The 20,750-nt window shown below is 39.5% G+C and overlaps 1 protein-coding gene and 1 long non-coding RNA gene across 52 annotated transcripts in view; one reads left to right on the top strand and one right to left on the bottom strand.

The window, feature by feature from the left end:
* ABI3BP (ABI family member 3 binding protein) overlaps positions 1-20,750 on the bottom strand; it is a 238,310-nt gene that overhangs the window by 50,015 nt on the left and 167,545 nt on the right. For 10 of the 50 annotated variants that reach the window (XM_070582016.1, XM_070582020.1, XM_070582017.1 and 7 more), the window contains 10 exons: positions 20,152-20,208; positions 19,440-19,511; positions 18,936-18,983; positions 18,125-18,190; positions 15,516-15,590; positions 11,901-11,975; positions 5,542-5,601; positions 4,913-4,960; positions 3,778-3,858; positions 1,603-1,680 (listed from right to left, as the gene is read on the bottom strand). In XM_070582016.1, coding sequence (XP_070438117.1) covers positions 1,603-1,680; positions 3,778-3,858; positions 4,913-4,960; positions 5,542-5,601; positions 11,901-11,975; positions 15,516-15,590; positions 18,125-18,190; positions 18,936-18,983; positions 19,440-19,511; positions 20,152-20,208 — 660 coding nt within the window. The remainder of the gene's footprint in view (positions 1-1,602; positions 1,681-3,777; positions 3,859-4,912; positions 4,961-5,541; positions 5,602-11,900; positions 11,976-15,515; positions 15,591-18,124; positions 18,191-18,935; positions 18,984-19,439; positions 19,512-20,151; positions 20,209-20,750) is intronic. The other 40 variants (XM_070582031.1, XM_070582037.1, XM_070582030.1 and 37 more) reach the window with 11 other exon arrangements.
* Positions 1-20,750, top strand: part of LOC139076925 (uncharacterized) — a 140,542-nt gene that overhangs the window by 33,377 nt on the left and 86,415 nt on the right. The window lies entirely within an intron of this gene.

Genomic DNA, 20,750 nt, shown 5'->3' with positions numbered 1-20,750 from the left:
AAAATAATTAAAATATAGCATGTTATATAAATATGTTAAGACATCTCATATAATGATGTCAGATCCTGGACATGTATCCAATCAACTGTGAAAGTCCTATCTGATAAAACAAGGCTTTAGAGGGAATTTGATAAAAATTCTACATACACTAGTAATGGTGACACAATATTGATATTTCCATTAAAGTAAGAAAAAGCAAAAGCAAGGAAAGAACAGGCCTATGATCTTTCATCCTCAATGATGAAATCTCTAAAGCTCTAAAAAGCTGAAATCTTTTCCTCATTTGGCAACACAACCTGAGCTGAATAGTCTTTATGATGCTTATTGTAAATATTTATATATTTCGCTGCAAAAACATGAATGTGTTTGATTATGAGAATCCAGCTATCTTCTATTAGCCAGACATCAAAGAGATTTGCGAAAAACATAAAACATAAACATAGGAAAATCAGGGTGGGGTGATGTGATTGAACATCTACTGTTAACGGTTGAAGCTGGTTATGAGCACGTGGGAGGGCTGTCATTCGATGATGCTTCTGACTTCTGTGTATATTTATAAATAAATAAGAAGTTAATAAATATAAAGACAGTGAAGTAAATAACAAAATGCACATTTAAAACATAAAATTAAACCAAACAAGCAAGTAAAAAAAAGATTTAGAAAAGTTACAAGAACGGTCCTGTGCCATAGTGTTCTCAGTCGTATTTATTTAGAGTAAGTACTGCTCCACTTGCGATAAAATAGACACCTTAAAATCAGATTTCTTTTACTGTTATCATTTCCTCTTATTATTTCAAATTTCTTCCACCAAATTTTCCCCCCAAATTATACCTGACAATGAGAAAATACATTTGTCTTCCAACTCCTTAAAAAAAGTTTGCTTTTGTTTTTTGGGTTTCTTCCCATATGATAGAGGTAGAGATGGGCCAAAGGAGTAATTTAGAAAAAAAGAAAGAAAACAAAAAATGGTGGAAGTCCACCGGTTATAACCCAAGTAGGACAGAAAAATACAAAAAGGAAAGATTTCTGAGAGCACGAAGATGACAAAGAGCTTCATGCAGGTGAGTTCACATCCCAAAAACTGGGAAGGAAGACATAGAAGTCAGAAATTCCAGAGAAAACCTCCCTTAATATTTAAACATCCAGGTTTAAATATTAAGCCATCATTAAAAAATGATTTTTCTTGTTACTGGTTTCCTTCCTCAGGCCACAATGTCAATGTGTTCATCAAGTTGGGGAGATGGGACAGAGGGAAAATAGATGGAGAGAAAGGAGGAAGAGGAAGGTAATAAAGATTCTTATTTATCAGATGTAGAAATGAGGCAGATGAAGGTCAAGCAAGGAAAAAAACGGGAGCTTTCATTCTTAGTTATTAGCATCAAGTGGTCGACAATACATCCAAAAGCACAGCTCCAGCTAAAGAACTTGTCTTCCTACATTCAACTAGTAGTATTCACACGTGGCTGATGTCCTGCACCTAAATCGTGAAAAAAGCCAAGTAATTCACTGTGATGAGAAATTACATTCTGAAAAAGAAATTTCTTTCCTGATTAAAAGTGAAGAAGCAAAAGTTCCTATGAGAGGTAGGGGGATAGCATTACCCGGAGTCGTCTTTGCCAGCTCAGTTGTTCGTGAAATCTTAGTGGTGAAGACTTCTTGGGTGGTTTGGTCTGTTTCTGCTGGGGAAAAACACAGTAAGGTGGCTTGCTTTAATAATTATCATTATGGACATGTAAAAAAACCCACAGTATTATCTGCACCATGTGATGATAAAAGGGTAAATTGCATTTATAATTATGTCCAGTAATCATAATAATACAAAGTTAATGATACATTGTAATAACTTTCACTTATTATATTTTCTGTCTTCTTGCACTGTTATTAATGACTATTATTAGGATTTCCAAAAGCTTTTAGCTCAGGATCATTGTCACATCATCCTGGATGTGGCTATACTTGGGTGCCTCCTAACTGCCTTCATGTCTTCTCTCTGTTCCATCAATTCCACAAGTTACTTAGGTGAGCTGGAAGGAAATAGGTCTGAAGGAAAGATGCGCATTTACACCTTATAAGATAAGTATTCTTCTATTTTCTTCACGTGAAAAACGAAGTCTATGTTTACTGACATACAGGCACATTTCTCCTGACAAAATAAAAAATAAGCACAGCAGTAGTTCCACCCCAATATTATCTTGGAATCCTCACAGCATCGTACAGACATAGCAAATTACAGTGTGCACTTTGCCGCATACTGGATCCAAGGAAACACTTGGTGCAAATAATATATTGTCATCTTTTTTCTGCCCTGCTTTACAATCTGGATTCTGCTCACAAGAGAGATACTTGTGAAAGATGGCAGGTGATGGTTCTTGCTTCAATAAATCAAGACATGTTTTAAAAATAGGGACTGGCCATTAGATAATTAGCATATACAGCAGTGGTTCTTGAAAAGTGCTTTTGACTTTGCCCTCATTGGTGACGCTGACTTTGTGGGCCTCGGCTACCATAGATGAATATTTGGTAATTAGGGTAATTTGCTCATTCAGTTTTAAATTTTTTCCTTCAAAAAGGATTTTATTTAAAAATGGGATTAGTAACTTCATTTCAGCAGACACTGACAAAGGATGGATTTGTTTGAAAAGGGTTGAGGGAGGAAAATAAGGCCACCAATTTGAACACAGCTATGTGGGATGTGGCATGGACAGGGCAGGGGAGCCAAAAATCACAAGCAGGGAACTCTTGTTTTCCTGTTCATTTTCAGCCAAGTCAGGCAAACTAGGGTTTCCACAGTGAGGATGTTGGTGCTGAACTCCTCGAATGCATGGCCAGCTCATCCCAACCAACTGACTCATCCAGTCTCATTTCTCCACATGCCCCACACGCTCATCAGGAGTCTGGCTGCCATTCTCTGCCCTGTGCCTCCACCCATCTGTGTTTAACCTGAAAGGACCTCTCGCATTTTTAACTTCAACTCTCTCCAACTTGAAGACCTAGTGTACATGTCACCTCCTCTGTGAAGCCTTCCCTGATGCCCCCAGGTAGTTTGCATGTTCAGCATGCTGCTCATTTCTCTATCACACTTGTTGTAATGAATAGCCTTGGGGTGAATCCTAGGAACTCTGGTGACTGAATGTGCGGGTTCCAATCTGGCTCTGACATTAGTTGTGTGACTCAGCCAAATTTTTAAATCTCTCTGTGCCTCAATTTTCTAATCTGTAAATCGGGCAAGTAAAAGGACCTACCTCAAAGTTACGTGGCTGAAATTAAAAAATACACGTAGGGATGTACACAGGAAGCGCCACCATCACAGATACTGTCTTCATCTGAGCTGGCGAGCTCTCCAGGGGAAGGACTCACCTTTAAACAGTTTGACTTTGGGCCTCTCATTGCTTGGCATTGTGCTTAGTACCCATAAAATATTCAGTAAAGACTAGATGAAATTTTTCTTCCAAATGCAGTTTCAAATACAGAAAAAGCAACAAAAAAGTACAGCATTGATGTGCTTTGGGGACATTCTTCCTTTTAAAATACTTGAAATGTTGTCACGATGTTTTAAAACTTTCTCATTTTATACTAAAAATCAGCATGACTATTAGAAGGACATACATGCCGGCAATATAAAAGAATCAAGTGAAATGGATATTTTTTATAATGGTAAAAAAGAGACCTTCTATTGTCTGGAAACAACCTACGAACACAATGTGCATATGGCTCCTTTAAGGGTACACCCTGAAAGGTGGGTCCTCATAGCACTGAAATATCAAAACAAGATTTACCCAGAGCGGTTAGTAGTTCCTCTTGACTAGGACTTGGTGAAATCATGGGAATGAAAGGGCTGCCTCGGGTCTCTAAAGGACCTGCAAAAGACAAGTTGCAAGCTTGTTAGTCTTTGGATTCAGAAGCCAGCACCAGGCTAGAATGATATTACACAAGATTCCTTCATTTGACGTCAAAAAAGGGAAACACTAAGTGAGTCATGGAGAGGAAAGTTAAATGTGCACAGACCTTCGGGGAAATGACTGTGGACTATTAGAATAATGGTTCTCAACTGTTTTTTTCTACCAGGATAGATAATACACCATGTTCAATGCTTGACACACTCCATGACCATGTGCGGTTAAGATGGAGTATGGGTTAGACATGGTCCTGGGGCTGTCAGCTGTAGCTCTCCCACCCAAGAAAGCACATAGGATGACAAAATGAGTGAGAATATCATCATTGTAGAGATCATCTGGAGTCTGCTCAAATTTCTTTCTTTCTTTCTGTTTTAAAGATTTTATTTTTCCTTTTGCTCCCTAAAGCCCCCTGGTACATAGAAGTGTATTTTTTTTAGTTGTGGGTCCTTCTAGTTGTGGCATGTGGGATGCCGCCTCAGCATGCCCTGATGAGCGGTGCCATGTCCATGCCCAGGATCTGAACCGGCAAAACCCCAGACCGCCAAAGCGGAGCACGCGACCTTAACCACTGGGCTGCAGGGCCCGCCCCAAATTTATTTTTTAAAATAAAACATTGGCAAATTTCAGTATTTTGACCAATATTAATAACAATCACTTGCCAGCATCTTTCATAACTTGCCAGTGTGTTGTAATAATACAGCTGAGAACCACTAAACCAGCAGAGATATTAACTAGATGGGCATGAGTAACATGGAGCCATTTTGAACACGGAGATGAATGAGGTAGGTGAGGACAGACTCTGTAGTGAGCTACCTTGAGTTGGTCTTCGGAGCAAAGCCGCTACAGCAGAGAAACCACTGCTTTTCTATTTCAGAAAGAGTACTAACAGTGAAAATAAAAGGAGGGAATGGTTTGAGAAGAGATGATGTTTTGACATAACTATTTGAGAAAGACCTGCAGTCCTGATGGTAGCAAAGAAAACAATTAGAGGGGGTCAATATGGGAAAGCCATTACCTATTGTTGCCTCTGGTGGGCCAATGCTAAAGGTAACAGGCTGCAGAACTAGGCCGAAAGCAAACCAAAGAAACATTTATGAGAATTACTACCTGGTGAAGTAAAAACAGTTTCTGTGTTTCTATGTGCATCCATTTGAACATTCTTTAAGAACCAGAATAAATATGAGAAAATTCTATGTATTAGATGCCACCCCGGGGAACTTAGTTTATCTTAAACTTTAAAGTTCTCATTCACTGTCACTTTGAGGAAAAATTTTGGTTAGGCACCCACATTTTTTACTTAAAAGTACACCCACAGTTGGAATGTGTTATATTTACATTTTGAAAGCAGGTGAAAATGGTTGGTTCAGTTAATAATTGTGTCTTATAACGTTAGCATGATATCCTATTCAATTAAAACACTTCCAGGGAAAATAAACTAATTATGTACCATTCCTTCATGTTAACCAGGGAAAAAAAATTCATACAGATTGTTTGATTAAAGCTTCTCACAAATAAATACACATTTTATATCCATAATTTTCTCTGAAGTGCTTCCACATCACAATCATTAAAAATACATATTGGCCTCAAGAATATTTTTGGAGAAATACAGCTCCTAACTGGAAGATAAAATAATTCATTTACCAGGTTCGCTCTGAGAGCCTTCGGGGGCTGGTTTATGGGGAAGGAGCACGTCTCGCGGAACTGAAAGAAAAAGATGATCAAACACTTTGTACTCTAGACGTCACGGCTGCAGTGCGACCACCCCTGGATGCGGAGGACCGAAGAGCATGGGGGAGCAAAGGCGTTTCCGCAATGGCTACAGAGCAGAGGCAAGAAGACGACCGTGCTTTTCAAAATGGAAGAATGGCGTTGTGTAGGGAGGGTTCTAGCGACAGTAAAACAAAGTTGGTCACAGCTCATTTTGAAGCCTCCCGTGAGGGAAAAAAAGAAAGAGGACCTAACTAATGTAATTCAACACTAGAAAATGGGTCTCCCTCCAGTGGTCTTCAAAATAGAAAGTCAGTTTTTGCCTGAAGGGGTTAGGTGCCATTTAACATCCATGCGAAAATTCTACTGACAGCAGTAGAAAATACATGATCATAGATAAAGTGCACAAATGGTCTGCAAATGAGAGAAATGGCAAGAAAGACAAAATTCTTGAGCGTCTAAGAGGAGAACAAAGTTTTATTCTTAAAGGCACTAACAGTTATTAGGGGAGAAAACAGAGCTAAAGGAATCAGCCACCCATTAGAAGGCACCACACGTAGTTTGTGAGTGTACTCGTTACAGAGTAAATGCGACATAAATGTTGTCGATTTGTCCTGCTTAGTGATGTGGCTTCCAGTATATTAGGTGGCAGGGCCTCCTGACATATGAGAACATGAAGACAAGGACAAAAATGTCAGCTAAACAATAGACCCACGCCATATTTAGTCCCTGATATCCAGTATATTTTTAATGCCTGTGCCCAGTTCTATTTTGGCAAAATAAAACAGTTGGTCGGGAATTTGACAACCTATTTCTCACTGAGGGAAATACCAGAGTGATTTGCCTATTGTTAGCACCAGATTTCTACGGCGAAGTCTCCTTCCAAGAGAAAGGTAAAGGACTTCTTTGACTCAGTTTCCCCACAGGGAGAACCTTCTCAGCCCTACTCTCTCACTGAGAAGTCTTCCCACCACACTGAAGATTTTGTAAATAGCAGAGTCCCTTTGGCAGGCACTGCGATTTTCTTGCATCTTATATGATACTGGGGAAAAAATAGGATTCAGGCTAGAACTTTGCCTCAGAGGAAGATGAAGAAAACTTTTGTACCATGAGGTGGCCAATACCACTTTACCATTGGTGTAGAAATAGGTTATGTAAAACAGACATTGTCTTTTTACTGCTTTGGGGGATCATATTTAATCTGTTCTTGGTCTAGACCACAGGGTAACAGTGAAATTACAGTTGTGGAATTTGGTACATTGAAAAGAAACTTCACTCAATTAGAACTCTATGAGCTACAAGGTAACATCCAGGGAAACTTAAAAATCTGTATTTTTCTTTTTTTTTTTTTTAAAGATTTTATTTTTTTCCTTTTTCTCCCCAAAGCCCCCTGGAACATAGTTGTATATTCTTCGTTGTGGGTCCTTCTAGTTGTGGCATGTGGGATGCTGCCTCAGCGTGGTTTGATGAGCAGTGCCATGTCCGCGCCCAGGATTCGAACCAACGAAACACTGGGCCGCCTGCAGCGGAGCGCGCGAACTTAACCACTCGGCCACAGGGCCAGCCCCCTGGATTTTTCTTTTTTTTAAAGAAAAAAGCAACTTCAAAAAGATCAGTGGTTGACAAAGGTAGAGAAAACCCATCACAACAGAGAACATTCCACCCTTGCTCTGTAGTATTTTGGGGGATTCAAATGGTAAAATATGAGGAATCTCCAGTTGTAGATCCAACTAATGTTTATCTGGAGGGTAAAGGAGAGGCACCTGAATATGGCTCTGAGAAGGCCATGACCATACAAAGCAGCCTGTAGGGTATAATACCCTAACTGGGTTACGGTTCCAGACCATATATACAAAGAGGAGCTGGGAGACGGACCAGAGAAGCTGAAAAGAAATGTGCTCCCAGTAAATCCTCCAGACTGTGAACACCTGGCTCGCCACCTGCTTCGGTCTACTGAGGAAGCCAGGCTGGGGTGACGCGATTCCTGCTGCTGCAACCAGCACTTTTTAACCGTGAAGTGATGGTTTAACAGCCATCGCAGACTTCCTAGAGCAGGTGAAATCAGTGGAAAGGAAAGGAACAGACATAGTCACAGGAAAGGGATATGAATCATTCTCTTACTTGGGCCACTGCAGCTCCAACAAACGCAAGTTGTTTTTTTCCTTTTTTCCTCTGTGGCATTCCTCCATGTATTAACCTGAACAAGAGCACGATTCCTAACCCTGACTCTTCCGTGCTGGGGGAAACTCGTCAATGCAGATGATGCCAATTCATTTGAGAAGGTTGTCTTGATTTCCTTATAACAGTATTTACCATTATTATATTTGACTCACTTATATTAACCAGCTTACCATTTATAGTAACTAACCAATTATATTAACTATCTTTTGAATAAAGGGCACCACTCAAAAAAAAATTCAACCAACACAAGACAACTGAGTGGAAATGTCTAATATGGACAAATGCAAATGATTGTGCGTGAACGTTTTGCCAGAGTAGAGGAGAGACTTAATGTATTATAAAGATGGAGGAAGATGAAGTCTTCAGGAGGTTTACCCCTGAAAGACACTGTAAAGAGATGGATTCTCTTCGAGAAGCGCTACAGTGTAGACCACACACCCTTCCCCTCAAGATTCGGCTCCTTTATTCTGACCTTGCACCCTTAGGGCAGGTCTGAGAGGAAGCAGGTCTCCGGTCCTTTGGCAGCTTTCTGAGATTTACCTGCACTCTCAGCCACCTCCCTCCCATCTTTTCTTGGGCTTTTCGCTTTCCATTATTTCTACTATCTCCCATACTTTGTTAGTCCATATTTCCGTTTATCCACGAGTTCCTCCTTTTCCACCTATGAAACAGCTCAAATGCTCCAAGATCCTAAAAATAATTATCATTTCCTTGACATGGCTTCCTTTTCAAAGCACCCCACTCCCACTCTCATTCCTTTAATCAAAAAATTATACAGTCATGGGTCACTTAATGATGAGGACACTTTCTGAGATATGCATCGTTAGGCGATTTTGTCATTGTGCGAACATCATAGAGCGTACTTACACCAACCCAGAGGGTACAGCCCACTACACACCTGGGCTCAACGGTCCTAATCTAACAGGACCACTGTCGTATATGTGGTCCATTGTGTTGTTATGTGGCGCATGACTGTGTCTGCCTCTGCTTCCTGGTCTCTCAATTGTATCTTCTTCATGCACTGTAGTCTGGCTTCCACTTCACTAATCTCTAGCAACCATGTATTCACAATGTCTTATCAATAGTTCTGAAATCCAAAATGCTTGGAAAACTGAAAGTTTTTTCTTAACTTACTTGATAGCAGAACCTGACTAGAACTGACCTAAGGCAATTTCTAGATTTCATTCATCCTGCTTAGTAGGACTCTTCATATTTCTTACTGCAGACATAGTGACATGCCTGTAATCGATGGTGTATGTGCTGTTTTATCTTTATGAAAATTGCTACGTTCTGAAGCATCAGCCCATGGGTTTCAGACATGGGCTTGTGGGCGTGCACTGTCAAGTCCAGCAACTCTTTTGATCCCTCTCTGTCATTGTCCACTACCCTTCCCTGCCTTGCCTGCTGAGTCCCTCTCTCCTGGTACTCCATATTTTTTAACAGCAACTTCTGCTGGCTCCTCTTCCTCTGTCTACTCCTTAAATATAACTGTGTCCCCAAGTCTGTCGTCTGTGACCTCTTATTTTCTCTATGCTTTCTCCTGGATGACGTCATCCACTCACAGGATTTAAGAACCTTCTCTACATAGATGCGTGTCTCCCAAAACTACATCCCAAATCCTGGCTTCTGTTTAGAAATCCAGAAATACCACCTACACACTCCCACTTGAAAGTCCTCTGGCCCTTCAAACCTAGCATGTGCACAAACCTTTATTCCTCCCTCTGTGTTCCCTGTCTTCATTAGTGGCATTATCATCTCCACCTGCCCAACCTAGAAAGAGCAGGGTCATCCTTCTTTCCATACATAACACCATTCAGTCATTGTCTAGGTCCAAGTGCTTCCACATCCAAAGGCATTTCAGCATGGTTCGCTTACCTCCTAACTGCAAAAATGCTGAGTGTGACTACACATTAGAATTTACCAGAAAGAGTAGCTACACAGAACATTTGTGAGGACTGGATAGCTTGCTGAAATCTAGATTTTCTTCCTGGTTGCTCCAATGACTGAAGTCTATCCAAATATCTGTGGGCCACAACGGTCACCACAAAGCCAAGGCAGCCTTGGTGTAGAAACGAATCTACGATGAAGGCATGGCCTACGAGCAGGCATTAGGGCGATTCCTTTGCTCTGATTTTTCTATCATTCCTCCAAGGCAGCTCCGAGAAAAGCCAGTTCTACTTTGGTTCTGGACGTGGTAGGTGGGCTGTTTGTCAAGACTCCTCATTTAGTGTCATAGATAATTCAACTGAGTGGCTGCAAGATATTTCTAAAGGCCTAACTGGATGAAACCTGCATCCCACCTAGGAATCTACAGAAGCGAAGAGCTGTACAGCACATCCTACACTGACGTCTTGTTTGACGCAGGTCTAGAAATGCAAGCTTGTTCCTTCTGATATCTCAGAATAAGTTTTGAGATAAACATCGTGATAAAACATAACTCTGTCCTGACTTCCACACTACATTTTACATTTTTAGATTTTTACAGAGCATCTATTTCTCTAGGAAACCAGGACGTATTAAATATACACATAATTTATCCCTGTTTTCCGAGGTTTAACCTACAGGAGCCAGTAAACAAGGTCTTGGGTTCATCAGGATGCAAACCTGAGCCTAGCTACAACCCAGAAACTGAACACAACAGAATCCACTCTGTTGGAATGCTTGTGAGGAAGCGGAAACGTACTAACGGGGTTGCCTTATGATTGTTCCTGTTAGCATCACACCCCAGGAACAATAGGGGAACCCCTGATGATCACAATGGAGGGACCAACACCAGGTTTAGAGACGGAATTCTAACTGAATGTGTGGAACTGGAGAGTCAGTAGAATAAGCCCACGGAGGCCCCGGGGGAATGTGCGCGGTGTTCCAGTGCTCGAGCTTACGGGTTCGCGTTTCCGTGAAAAATGAGGTGTTGGTGGAATAAAGCAAATATGAGGCATTAAAAAAGAAGAAAGTTTAGCTATTATATACGTTGGTTTAATGACATTAAGTCACATCAGGACCAACAATGTTAATTTCTCTAATGAAAAGGAAAAGTGAATAAAATCACTCAAATCTATTGTTATTATCTGTAATGACTTAATTTCTGTTACCTTTTTTTTTCCATGATTGCAAATAAGAAGTTGACTTTTTGCAAGTGGGAAGGTCAGCTTTTGTTTTTCATTGGTGTTTTCATTGGCTGTTGCATTGAGAAGTACAAATTTAAATTCTAGACTTCAGGGCAAAGGAGCCTCTCTAGCCTACCACCACCACCAGGTGTTGACTGTCCCACCGCACAGTAACACCCTCACACAACCTGGGAAGCAGTATAGCAACTCAATTTGGGCTTCCTTCCAAAATGCCATCATTTCAAGCTACTGCTTAGAAATCCTTTGGTCCTGGGAATGTTCTGTATGCTTCTAGGAGCATCTAGAAATTTATATTAATTGGACCTTCCTGAGGTCACTTGAGGACTCAGAGCATTGGTGGCAAGACCAGGAAATGGCTGGGTCCTTGCAGTCCCCTCCCTGACTACTCTCACAAATATGAGATTATTCCCCCATAAATGGACAAAAGGCCTTCTCAGATGATAGGCAAGAAATAGATTTGTAGCTAAAAAAATCATTTTTTTTGTGAAACAAATTTCTTATTTCTTAACCCAAGCTATTGCTCCATGATCTGGTAAAATAGAATTTGACAGGAAAAAAAAAACATTGAACGCTGGATAATGTGAAATTTCTGAACCCAAGAAAATGGTTAAACATCATTTCCTCTGTTTGCAGAACATCATTTTATCATTTTTGTGGAAAAATCCAAAATTCTTTGTTTTATCTTATTTTGGTGAAACATTTGAGCATACCATAGTTAGCAATGGTAGGTTATTTTTATAAGAAAACTTTAGCTCTAAAAAAACTTTCTATCTTCGGCATACCTCTGTCTTTTGACTATATTACTAGCTCACTATGTGAGCACTTAGGGAACTCTTATGAAAGCTCTGAAATGACCATGGCATGCATGATACAACACGGTCTCTGAACATAACTGAAACATTGGCCTCACATACATGAGATGTTCCACTGCAGCAAAGTGGGACATAGAATGCATTTGGCTTAAATATGAAATACAGCATTTACCAGCTGGAGTGTGTGATACTTCTGGACTTGGTGACGTTTTCGGCTTTGAAGTAACATGCTGGGACACCTTAGGAGCTGAAAGAGAGAATGTTTGGTTTCAGCATCTCTCGGTCATGCTTAACACATAAGCTATGACAGGGTGTCAGCCTGACCACTGATGAAACAAAGCAATGAAATGGCAGCTGGATGGGAAAGTAAACCATAAGCTCTAAAAATAGATCAGTTAGGATTCCAGATACTTTTAGAAAAATGAAACCTGAGAAACTGCAAAATTTGAGTAAGCATAAGGGTAGGATGGGGAATTTTTTGAAACTTTCATTTCACAAGAGACAGTAACTAAACTAACTCGAGGGTGCACCTCTTTTCTGGATGTTTGCTTGATTTCTTAAATGCTCCCTCCACCCCCCCATGTCTTTCTTTGAGGGTGAACTCGGTGAAGTCAGAGCAGCAGCCTGTGAAGCATGGAGAAGAGAAGTGTAAGGCCAGCTCAGGCAACAGCAGAAAGGGAAGGGGCATGGACTGCAACGGGTGGGCTCGCATCCTACTCTCCCTGCAATTCCTAGGCCCCAAATAACCTTAAATAAACGTGTTCACAAACTAAAATTGTCTTTACACAACTGTTCCTTTGGAGGAACAAGGTGCTAATGGACCAGCTACCAGGAAAAAAAGTTCTAATTTATTTATAGCTCATTTTACAATTTCAAAAATGCTTCCGTAAGGATTATGGCCTTTGATTCTCACCATATTACCCGGGAGGAAGGAATTATCAGCTTCGGTTTAAAGGCTTGGGTTGGTGATGTTATCTGCCCGAGGTGATGTCTTTATTAAACACTAGAGATAAGACTTGAACTGCATGCTGAGGTCCAGCCATTATCAGTAGCTACATCCCAGCTCTCCAGGTCACATTTCAACTTGTTTCTCAATTTTGGGTATAAATAATAAACCTGTTCTAACTCAAATTTTGCTATCTAATTTATAAACATAGTTTAAGTATAAGTAAGAATAAAAGTGGCATGCCCAATTACAGAATTTAATGTGAGAAAAGTGGTGGGTGAACACATTGGTTCCACTTTCACTTGTATACACTATTGTCAGGTGACACCCTCATCGCCCAACGATAATAATTTGCATTTGGTGTAGAACATATGAACAGAACCTTCTCCTGCTCAAATAGCCCTTTGAAATTTACAAGAGCTGGCCAGGGTAAGGGAGGAAGTACTAGAATTTGAATCTTTGTCTTTGAAATATTTAGCGATACATATGTACACATACACAAACGTCCTTGAAAGACTATAAAAATCTAGGATACTCCTGGGATCTGTTAAGTAAGATCATATTCTCTTGGATAAGAGACATCCTAATTTCACCCGCTTCCAAGAGTAATTAGAATGCGTTTCATTTACCGTGATCAATTTTCCAAATCATCCCCTGCATTAAGTACCCCTGACAAAGCCAGCAGTATTTGAGTTGCAGCCGCTTTCCACAGGAGAGGCTGATGGGCTGGCAGTGGCCTCGGCTGGGACAGAGCCAGGAGGCTCTCCTTTTGCAGCCACTCCAGGGTCTCAGAGTTAGACGGGGACGCACTGAGCATACGGACCTCTCCATTCTGAAGCTGCAGATCTCGTGGAGGAAGGTTGGCTAAAAGTCTAAGTCAAAATTAAAGAAATTTGAAACTTATAAATTAATAATGGGAAATTAGAGTAAGCTCCTGATTTACTAAACTGCATTTTTAAAGTAGAGAGTACAGTTCGAAAAGACAAAATTATGAATAAGTCTTCCTTGTTATTTCACATCTCCTTTACTTTTGAGAATTTTACCAACCAGGAATTTATATCCCCAAGGTCTTAACTCCCAGCGTTTCTTATTTTCCAACATTCACCAAGTTTTCATGCTTTCTTATTTCTTTCCATTTCTCCTTTCTCTGCTTTTATTCTATGCTTTATATTTAAATAAAATTCAAGAGCTTCTTCTCATGTGATTTTTTTCTGTTTATTTTTTAAAGCTAGATTTTGGTTTCCTATTCACAAGTTTAGTATACTTACTTTTTAAAATCCCTATTCTATTCATTAATCATTACTTATTCACTAATCATTAATTATTTTTCCAAGTATTTCTTATGGATTAATGTTTCCAATGTACTTATTGTTATTATTTTAATTTCTTATTCTTTCAGGGAATCGTTGCCTTGGTACCTTCATATACTTATGTATCATACCCATATCATTTTCATAGCAAAGTTTTAGCAATAAATAAAACACATTTTCAAATACATTAAAGTAGATTTAAAATCATTAGCTGTGTGGAACATAGAACTGTCTTGTAAGGAATTTTCCTATAAAGCAAAAAATAATAGGCAAAATTCCTCTCAGAATCAGATATTAAAGATCACGAGATTTGATGATGGGATTTGTGGTGGGATTCAGAACTGCTATTTGGATCAAGCATAATTTTGATGCTGCTGACATTTTCCTTCCCCCAGGCCATGAGCGGCAGAGAAAGTTTCTTTCCTGGTAAATTAGGTAGGTGCACCTCACACACCTTGTGGAAGTGGGCCGTGTATAAAGGATAAATTTGGCCTAGAGTCTAACTTCCTTGAATTTTGATTTCACACCCACAGCATCTAGCACGTGCCTGGTACATAGTCCACATGCAATAAATACTTGTTGAGTGACTAACCGATGAAACGAATTAGTTAATCAATCACTTAAAGATCAAGGGGAGAGATAATTTGAAATTAGGAGACAAGAGACAGGAGATCAGTTAATTAAGGACAACTGACTGGGCATGATCGGGTGGATGCTTGGAGTAGGCACCAGTGCTAGAGACGGTCGGAAGGACTGAATGTACCAGACTTAGTAAAAGACGGACTGCAGGGGCTGGATGAAGAAGAGAAGAAAAATCAGATGTAGAATGCTGAGGCCCTGCCACGGGTGTAAAGGGGAAAGTGAAAGGAGGAAAAACATGATGAGCTTTCTTAGAGGCAGGTTGAGTTTATGGTAGCCCAAAGTAGGGATCCGCTAAGGCATTTGGAGAAATTGGACAAGATCTTGGTTGAGAACTTAGGGTTAGAGTTAGTCATTTGAATAAGAGCTTCTGGAACAAAATGAAAAATAGTTTATAATGACTCTTGTTTGGGTCCTTATCAAAATTTTACAGCAAAAGAACCCAAACAGAATTGTATCATTATGTTATAGAAGAAGATATATATATATATATACACATACATATATATATATATATATAAAATCTTCAAGACTTTCTGTTAAACAAAATCTACTAAAAGTCAAAAAAATAAAGTAGGTGATTGGCAGGGGGAGGTATCTTCAAGGACCATGGAAGAGATAGGGAGAGGCACAGGGAGTAGGCAGCCTACTCTTTCAAGAAATTCCATTTTTCTCCATCCCCCTTATAAATAATGTAACAAAGGCAAGCTTTATGGAATAAGCTATTCCAAAAACATGCTTTTTGATAAATTCTAAAAATAAATATAAGTATTCATTAGGTTTCAAAGGAAGACTTGTTTTACGAGGGTTAAAAACTCAACTCGCTGTAATTCAACAGAATAGCTCCATTAATATCCAACTTTTCAGGCCAGAATATAAAATACGTATTTACCTGGCTGTGTTTGTGGGACTCTTGGATGTGCAGATGTTTTTGGTTTGGGAGGAGCACGCGGCGTCTGCTTGGGAGCTAAAAGAAAGGATATAGGTTCGGAGCTCTTGAGCTCTTCAAGAATTCCAGTACCTAAGCCTCTAGGATCTCAAAGACGTTGGTTGAGTACTGAAGACCTAAATACCAGCAATTAATGCAATTAAAGCTCCCAAGGAGCCACAAAGCATAGAAAGGTAATTTTCTTGTCTTCTTATGACGGAAAACTGAACAAAACAAGAAGATACATTAAATGGTATCCAAGATATTCAGCTGGTAAATGAAACTGTTGGAATTCCAGAAATATCTACTTCAAATACCTTTTATACAGGGTAAAAATAAATTTAATAATAATAATAATTCATCCTTATTACAAGTTCACACCATTTTATCAGATTATCCCAGTATAAACATTTTTAAGTGCAAATAGATACAATTTCTTCTAAAAAAAAGTTTGCATGTTACATTCCAAATATACCTATAAGATGAATGCATTTTAACAGCAAATGCTAATAGGAAAAAAATCTTATTAAACAAAACACATTTTTTATTGGTTGTATTGGGGAAGAGAAATTGACCAGAAATTGAAAGCACACATTCTGAATAAAGTTATTCCTTTGCTGGGCAGGTCCCAAAGAAGTTCTAGGACACTCAGTGTAAAAACCAATTGTGTCTTCACCAAGAAAATTAAAAGTATATCCTGCTGGAGGAAAGGAATTATCAAATGCAAGGTTGCAGATTGTGGAAACAGCTCATTTGGTTGGACTAAAGTGTGTTTGGGCTAAAGAGAGAGAGAGAAAAAAATGATTTTCAAGTTCACGGAGTTTCAGGCACCTTAAGAAAAGATTCCTGAAAATAAGAGTTATTAGATATTGGAAGAAGTTTCTAAAGAGTCTGCAGAGACTTCTTCCTGATCCTAAAACGAAATACACAAGGCGTGCGCTGGTCCCAGTGGAATCCTCTCGCCTGCAGAGAGATGAACCCCGAGGTATGTTGAGATGACGCTGGTTGAGGAGCTTGGAGCCTGGAGTTGTAGAGCTCCCTTTGCTTGTCACTGGGGATACAGACTTAGGTTCTCCATCAAAAGTTACTGGATTTTTGCGAGCCCTTCCAATCCTAAAGTTCTATGACTCTACAGTTTCTCTCAGTCTTGTGATTTCCTGACTCTCAACTTCCTTGCTGGCTGAGGTTCCTAATGATAGGCTGCTTGCTTCCCCAGGGGCTAAGAAACACGCCTGCGGGGAAAGGCATGTCATGAAGCAAGTCCATGAAAAATGATTCAGAAAGAGGTACAAATCACTAATAGCATTTACCATTAAACATTTTAATAATATTATTACATCTATCAAAAACAAACTTTGGAAAAGTTAGAGAGAACTGATGCAGATTCAGTTCATATAATCAATGTGTAATTTTTGTAAAAACTAAACTACAGAGTTTAATACGCAATGTTTAACAGGATATTTCAGAGGACAATGAGCAAAATTATTGTCCATATCTCCCTTGGAAATCTGTTGTTTTTGTCGTCCTAGTGCCCCTCTGTACAGTGGAGCTGAACGCTGTCTGGTCTTTTTGCATCATCCTCACCCCTTCTGGTGCTCTATCAGACAATGCCAGTTCCCAAGTCTGGAAGCTCCACTGAAACCTGTCCACCATGGGTGACCGCGTGGCGCAGCTTTCAACATCACAGCAACACACAGCTGCCACAGTATGACAACCAACAAGGGTGGTGGGGTTCCCTGACCCTGACACAGACCAGGCCCTGGTGGTGAGAACACTGGATCTTAACTTCTGGACCACCAGGGCTGGCCCTTTGGGAACAGAGCCATATAAAAAAGTTCAGTGGCAATCAAAACACAAGTTTGGGCTTATTTTTGATAAACTGCTACCAAGAAAGCCTATAGGTAACGAGACGATTTTTCCTTATAGTAGGAAGCACGTTTAGTTATCTGTGTTAAGGATTTCTTTTCCTTGATTTCAATCTCCACCATCAAGTAAACCTCTACGATCTGCCAAAGCAACTGGCTTGACTTCAGTTGCTCCTAACTGTATGCAGTGAAATGGCCAAACCACCGCAGGAAGGAGTGGGAAGAAGTGAAAGACCTGAATAATGACAAGGTGACTGGCCAGTTATTCCACTTTATGTGGATCACACAGTGAAGCCTGTTTCTGGAGGTTTCTGTTCATCTTAAACACAAATTAGATATCTTAAAATGCTTTTTATATGACCATAGAACTTGTAAAACTATTCAAGATGATAAAGTGTTCAAAATTAGGATGCATATTTGTATTTTAAAATGGAATACAGATGTTCTTCCCAGAAACATTACTATTTCCTGTACTAAACACTGGCAGAGTGGTGAGAGGTGTTTCTCAGCCGTATTCTAAAGACGCGGCTGGCTACAGATTACAGATAGAGGCAACGGGGCATCAGGCAGGCAGGACCCCTGTCAAAGACTGAGCAGAGTGATGAGGTTAGGGCTTCTGGTCTCTGGTAGTGCCCCTATTGTCTTTCCATTCTTTAGAAATTCTGCAAACACTCACCTTCAACGCGAAATACAAAATAACGTATTTACCCGGTTCAGTCCGAGGCTCATCTGGGCTGGGTAGGGTTATAGTTTGGGAAGGCAGAGGTGATGTCTCTAAGGCAGTGAAGGAAAGTACCCGGGGTTACTAGAGTGCTTCACACAACTTGTGTGCAGATGACAGAAATGATGGTCACAAGTAGATTGAAAAGAGTAATGAAAATTGCAAGTCTGCAGCAAAATAGCATTCCTACTTCTTCATAATGCATTCAGTTTAAAAATCCTTAGACGTGCCAAGTTACAAAATACTTTCGAAGTGAGAAATATCCTTATTTTTTAAATCCTCACTACACTCTAGTACCTACTCAACAATGCTAGAAAGATATATTCCATGGTACCCATAAAGGGAAAAACAAAGTAATAAAAAAAAAGTTAAAGCATAAGCCAGTCAAGAGGAATGAATTTCACTTAAATGATGGAGGGAAAAATATCAAAGATGTAAATGAATGTGATGGAACGAGTGTTAATGGAAAGTAAGTTGCTAGGGCGTAAAGTATGAATGGATCATTATACAAAAACATATCTGAAATATTCAACACAATATCAAGCTGGCAGAATATTCAATGTTAGGAAAAAGATGTTTTAGATTTGACAGTTTGGCTGACAAGTAGAGAAAGAGACGAAGGTTTAGATACAAAACTGAATGGGAGGAGAGACTTTTTGGACAATGGTTATGAATAAAAAGAAAGTTAACTGCCATGACAAAGAATGACGTTGCAACATGAATTCACAATGAGCGAGAACCTGAGGTTCTCAGATGATGGCCGCAATGGGGACAAAAGCTGCCGAGGTGTGTCATTACCTAGCGAGGTCTCGGGTGGTTCTGACACATTTGTAACAGATTCCACAACTGTATCAAAACAAAGGAGAACAATTTTAAAAATAGTAAGATAGTAAGCACAGTCAAGCATTTCTTTCTTGAAGATCAACACACCTCATTCTCTTAAGAATTTGCGTCATATTTTTACGGATAGGACAATGGATTTAAACAAGAAAAAGGAGAGAACCAAGAAGGAAATCCTATTCTACAACGCTAACCCTCTAACTAGCATTCATGTTTTAACTGTCTGTCAGATACTATTACGCCTCGATATTTACATACCGCAGAGAAACTAAAATTTATCTCTGTTGTCAGTCAATTATCACTTCAATTTTAAGAATCCAAGAATTTTGGAAACTATAGCTCTTCAAATCTATTCAGTGTAGAATAAACACCACAGGTTGAACTTTCCCGTTCCATGGACATAATAAATGCTAATTAAAAATTTGTTGAATAAATGAATCAAAGCGTGAAAACCATTACCACCTTCAGCCTTTGGCTCCTCTGGCCTGAGTGGTGCTTTGGCAGTGGGATATACGTAATCTGTTTCGGCTGGGGCTAGGGAGGAAGCGGGGATGTCTGGTTAGTGGTGGGCAGCCCGTAGCACACTGCAATGGAAAACTGTGCTTAGTTTGAAAACAGAGGTTAGTTATCCTAAGTAGATACATTCGTGAGAATAACATCTATGTAAATCATGAAGGTGACTACAATTTAAGACGGCAGAAGTGAACGCAGTGTGTTGTGCGGGAAAACACACACACGCACAATAACTGGCAGAGTCTACAGCAGTTTCTACCTGGAGCAAAGCAGATCATTTCACTTCCTTACACATTTTTAAGGATTCTAGTGAGAAAAAGACATAGAGTGAGTCCTTGGAAAGCATAGGGATGAATGACTAAAAACAATATCAAAATAAAAAATAGGAAGTGTATATTCATATTCAAAGAGTGGTCAGAATTTTAAAAAATTAAATTTTGCATTCAGGGTGAGATGAAACTAATGGAAGTGTGCAACTTGCATAGCAATGTAGCAGACACCAGCACAATGCGCTGTATGTGATATCCGACTGTCCAGATTCACTGGATGAGCTCAGACAAGATGTGAGGAGCCACGAAATGTCACAAAGCACGAGGACATCCAAAGACAGCTTCTGCAATGCAATGGACAAGCACATACACCTGACATCCCACAGTTTTACCTATAGCTTCCATGGATGACTCAGTGCTAAATGTAACCGACTCCAGGACTTCAGAAACTAGCAAAAAACACAAAATGATACAATTGATCACGGATGGTTTGTTGTGAGCATTGAATGAATGAATACAAACTAAGTATTAGGAAAAGTGCCTTGTACCTATAAGTGCTCAATGTTACCTGTTACGATAATAACAATATTATTAACACTAAAGGAAGCTCTAATAACTGAATTGAATTCACAATTTTATGTGTTATAGGTTACCAATGACAACTATACCTTGTACCATCAACACAAGCACCAAAAGTTGTTTAGCTAACTAAAGGTGTACGAAGGAGATGAAAAGAAATTACAGTTTTATAACAAAAAAAAAGAAATAAGATCCAATGTTTCAAAATAAATGTCAGAGAGTAGCAATAACTTGCTAAGAACGATTTTAAAAACTAGTTTTCAGTTTTGAAATGTTCAGGCTCACATCGTATAAGGAAGTTTTGTTATCTTTACTGAAGTGAGAACTTTCTTTGCTTGATGGTCACAACTGAACTAGCATTTTTTGCACATGGCAGAGCACAGATTTAGCTTACTGCTAAAGAGTACTACAA

Source organism: Equus przewalskii, chromosome 18 (assembly GCF_037783145.1).
Source record: "Equus przewalskii isolate Varuska chromosome 18, EquPr2, whole genome shotgun sequence".
In the NCBI taxonomy this organism is placed as follows: Eukaryota; Metazoa; Chordata; class Mammalia; order Perissodactyla; family Equidae; genus Equus; species Equus przewalskii.
Note: the sequence above shows the minus strand (reverse complement) of the source record. Positions and strands in the feature narration are given on the sequence as shown.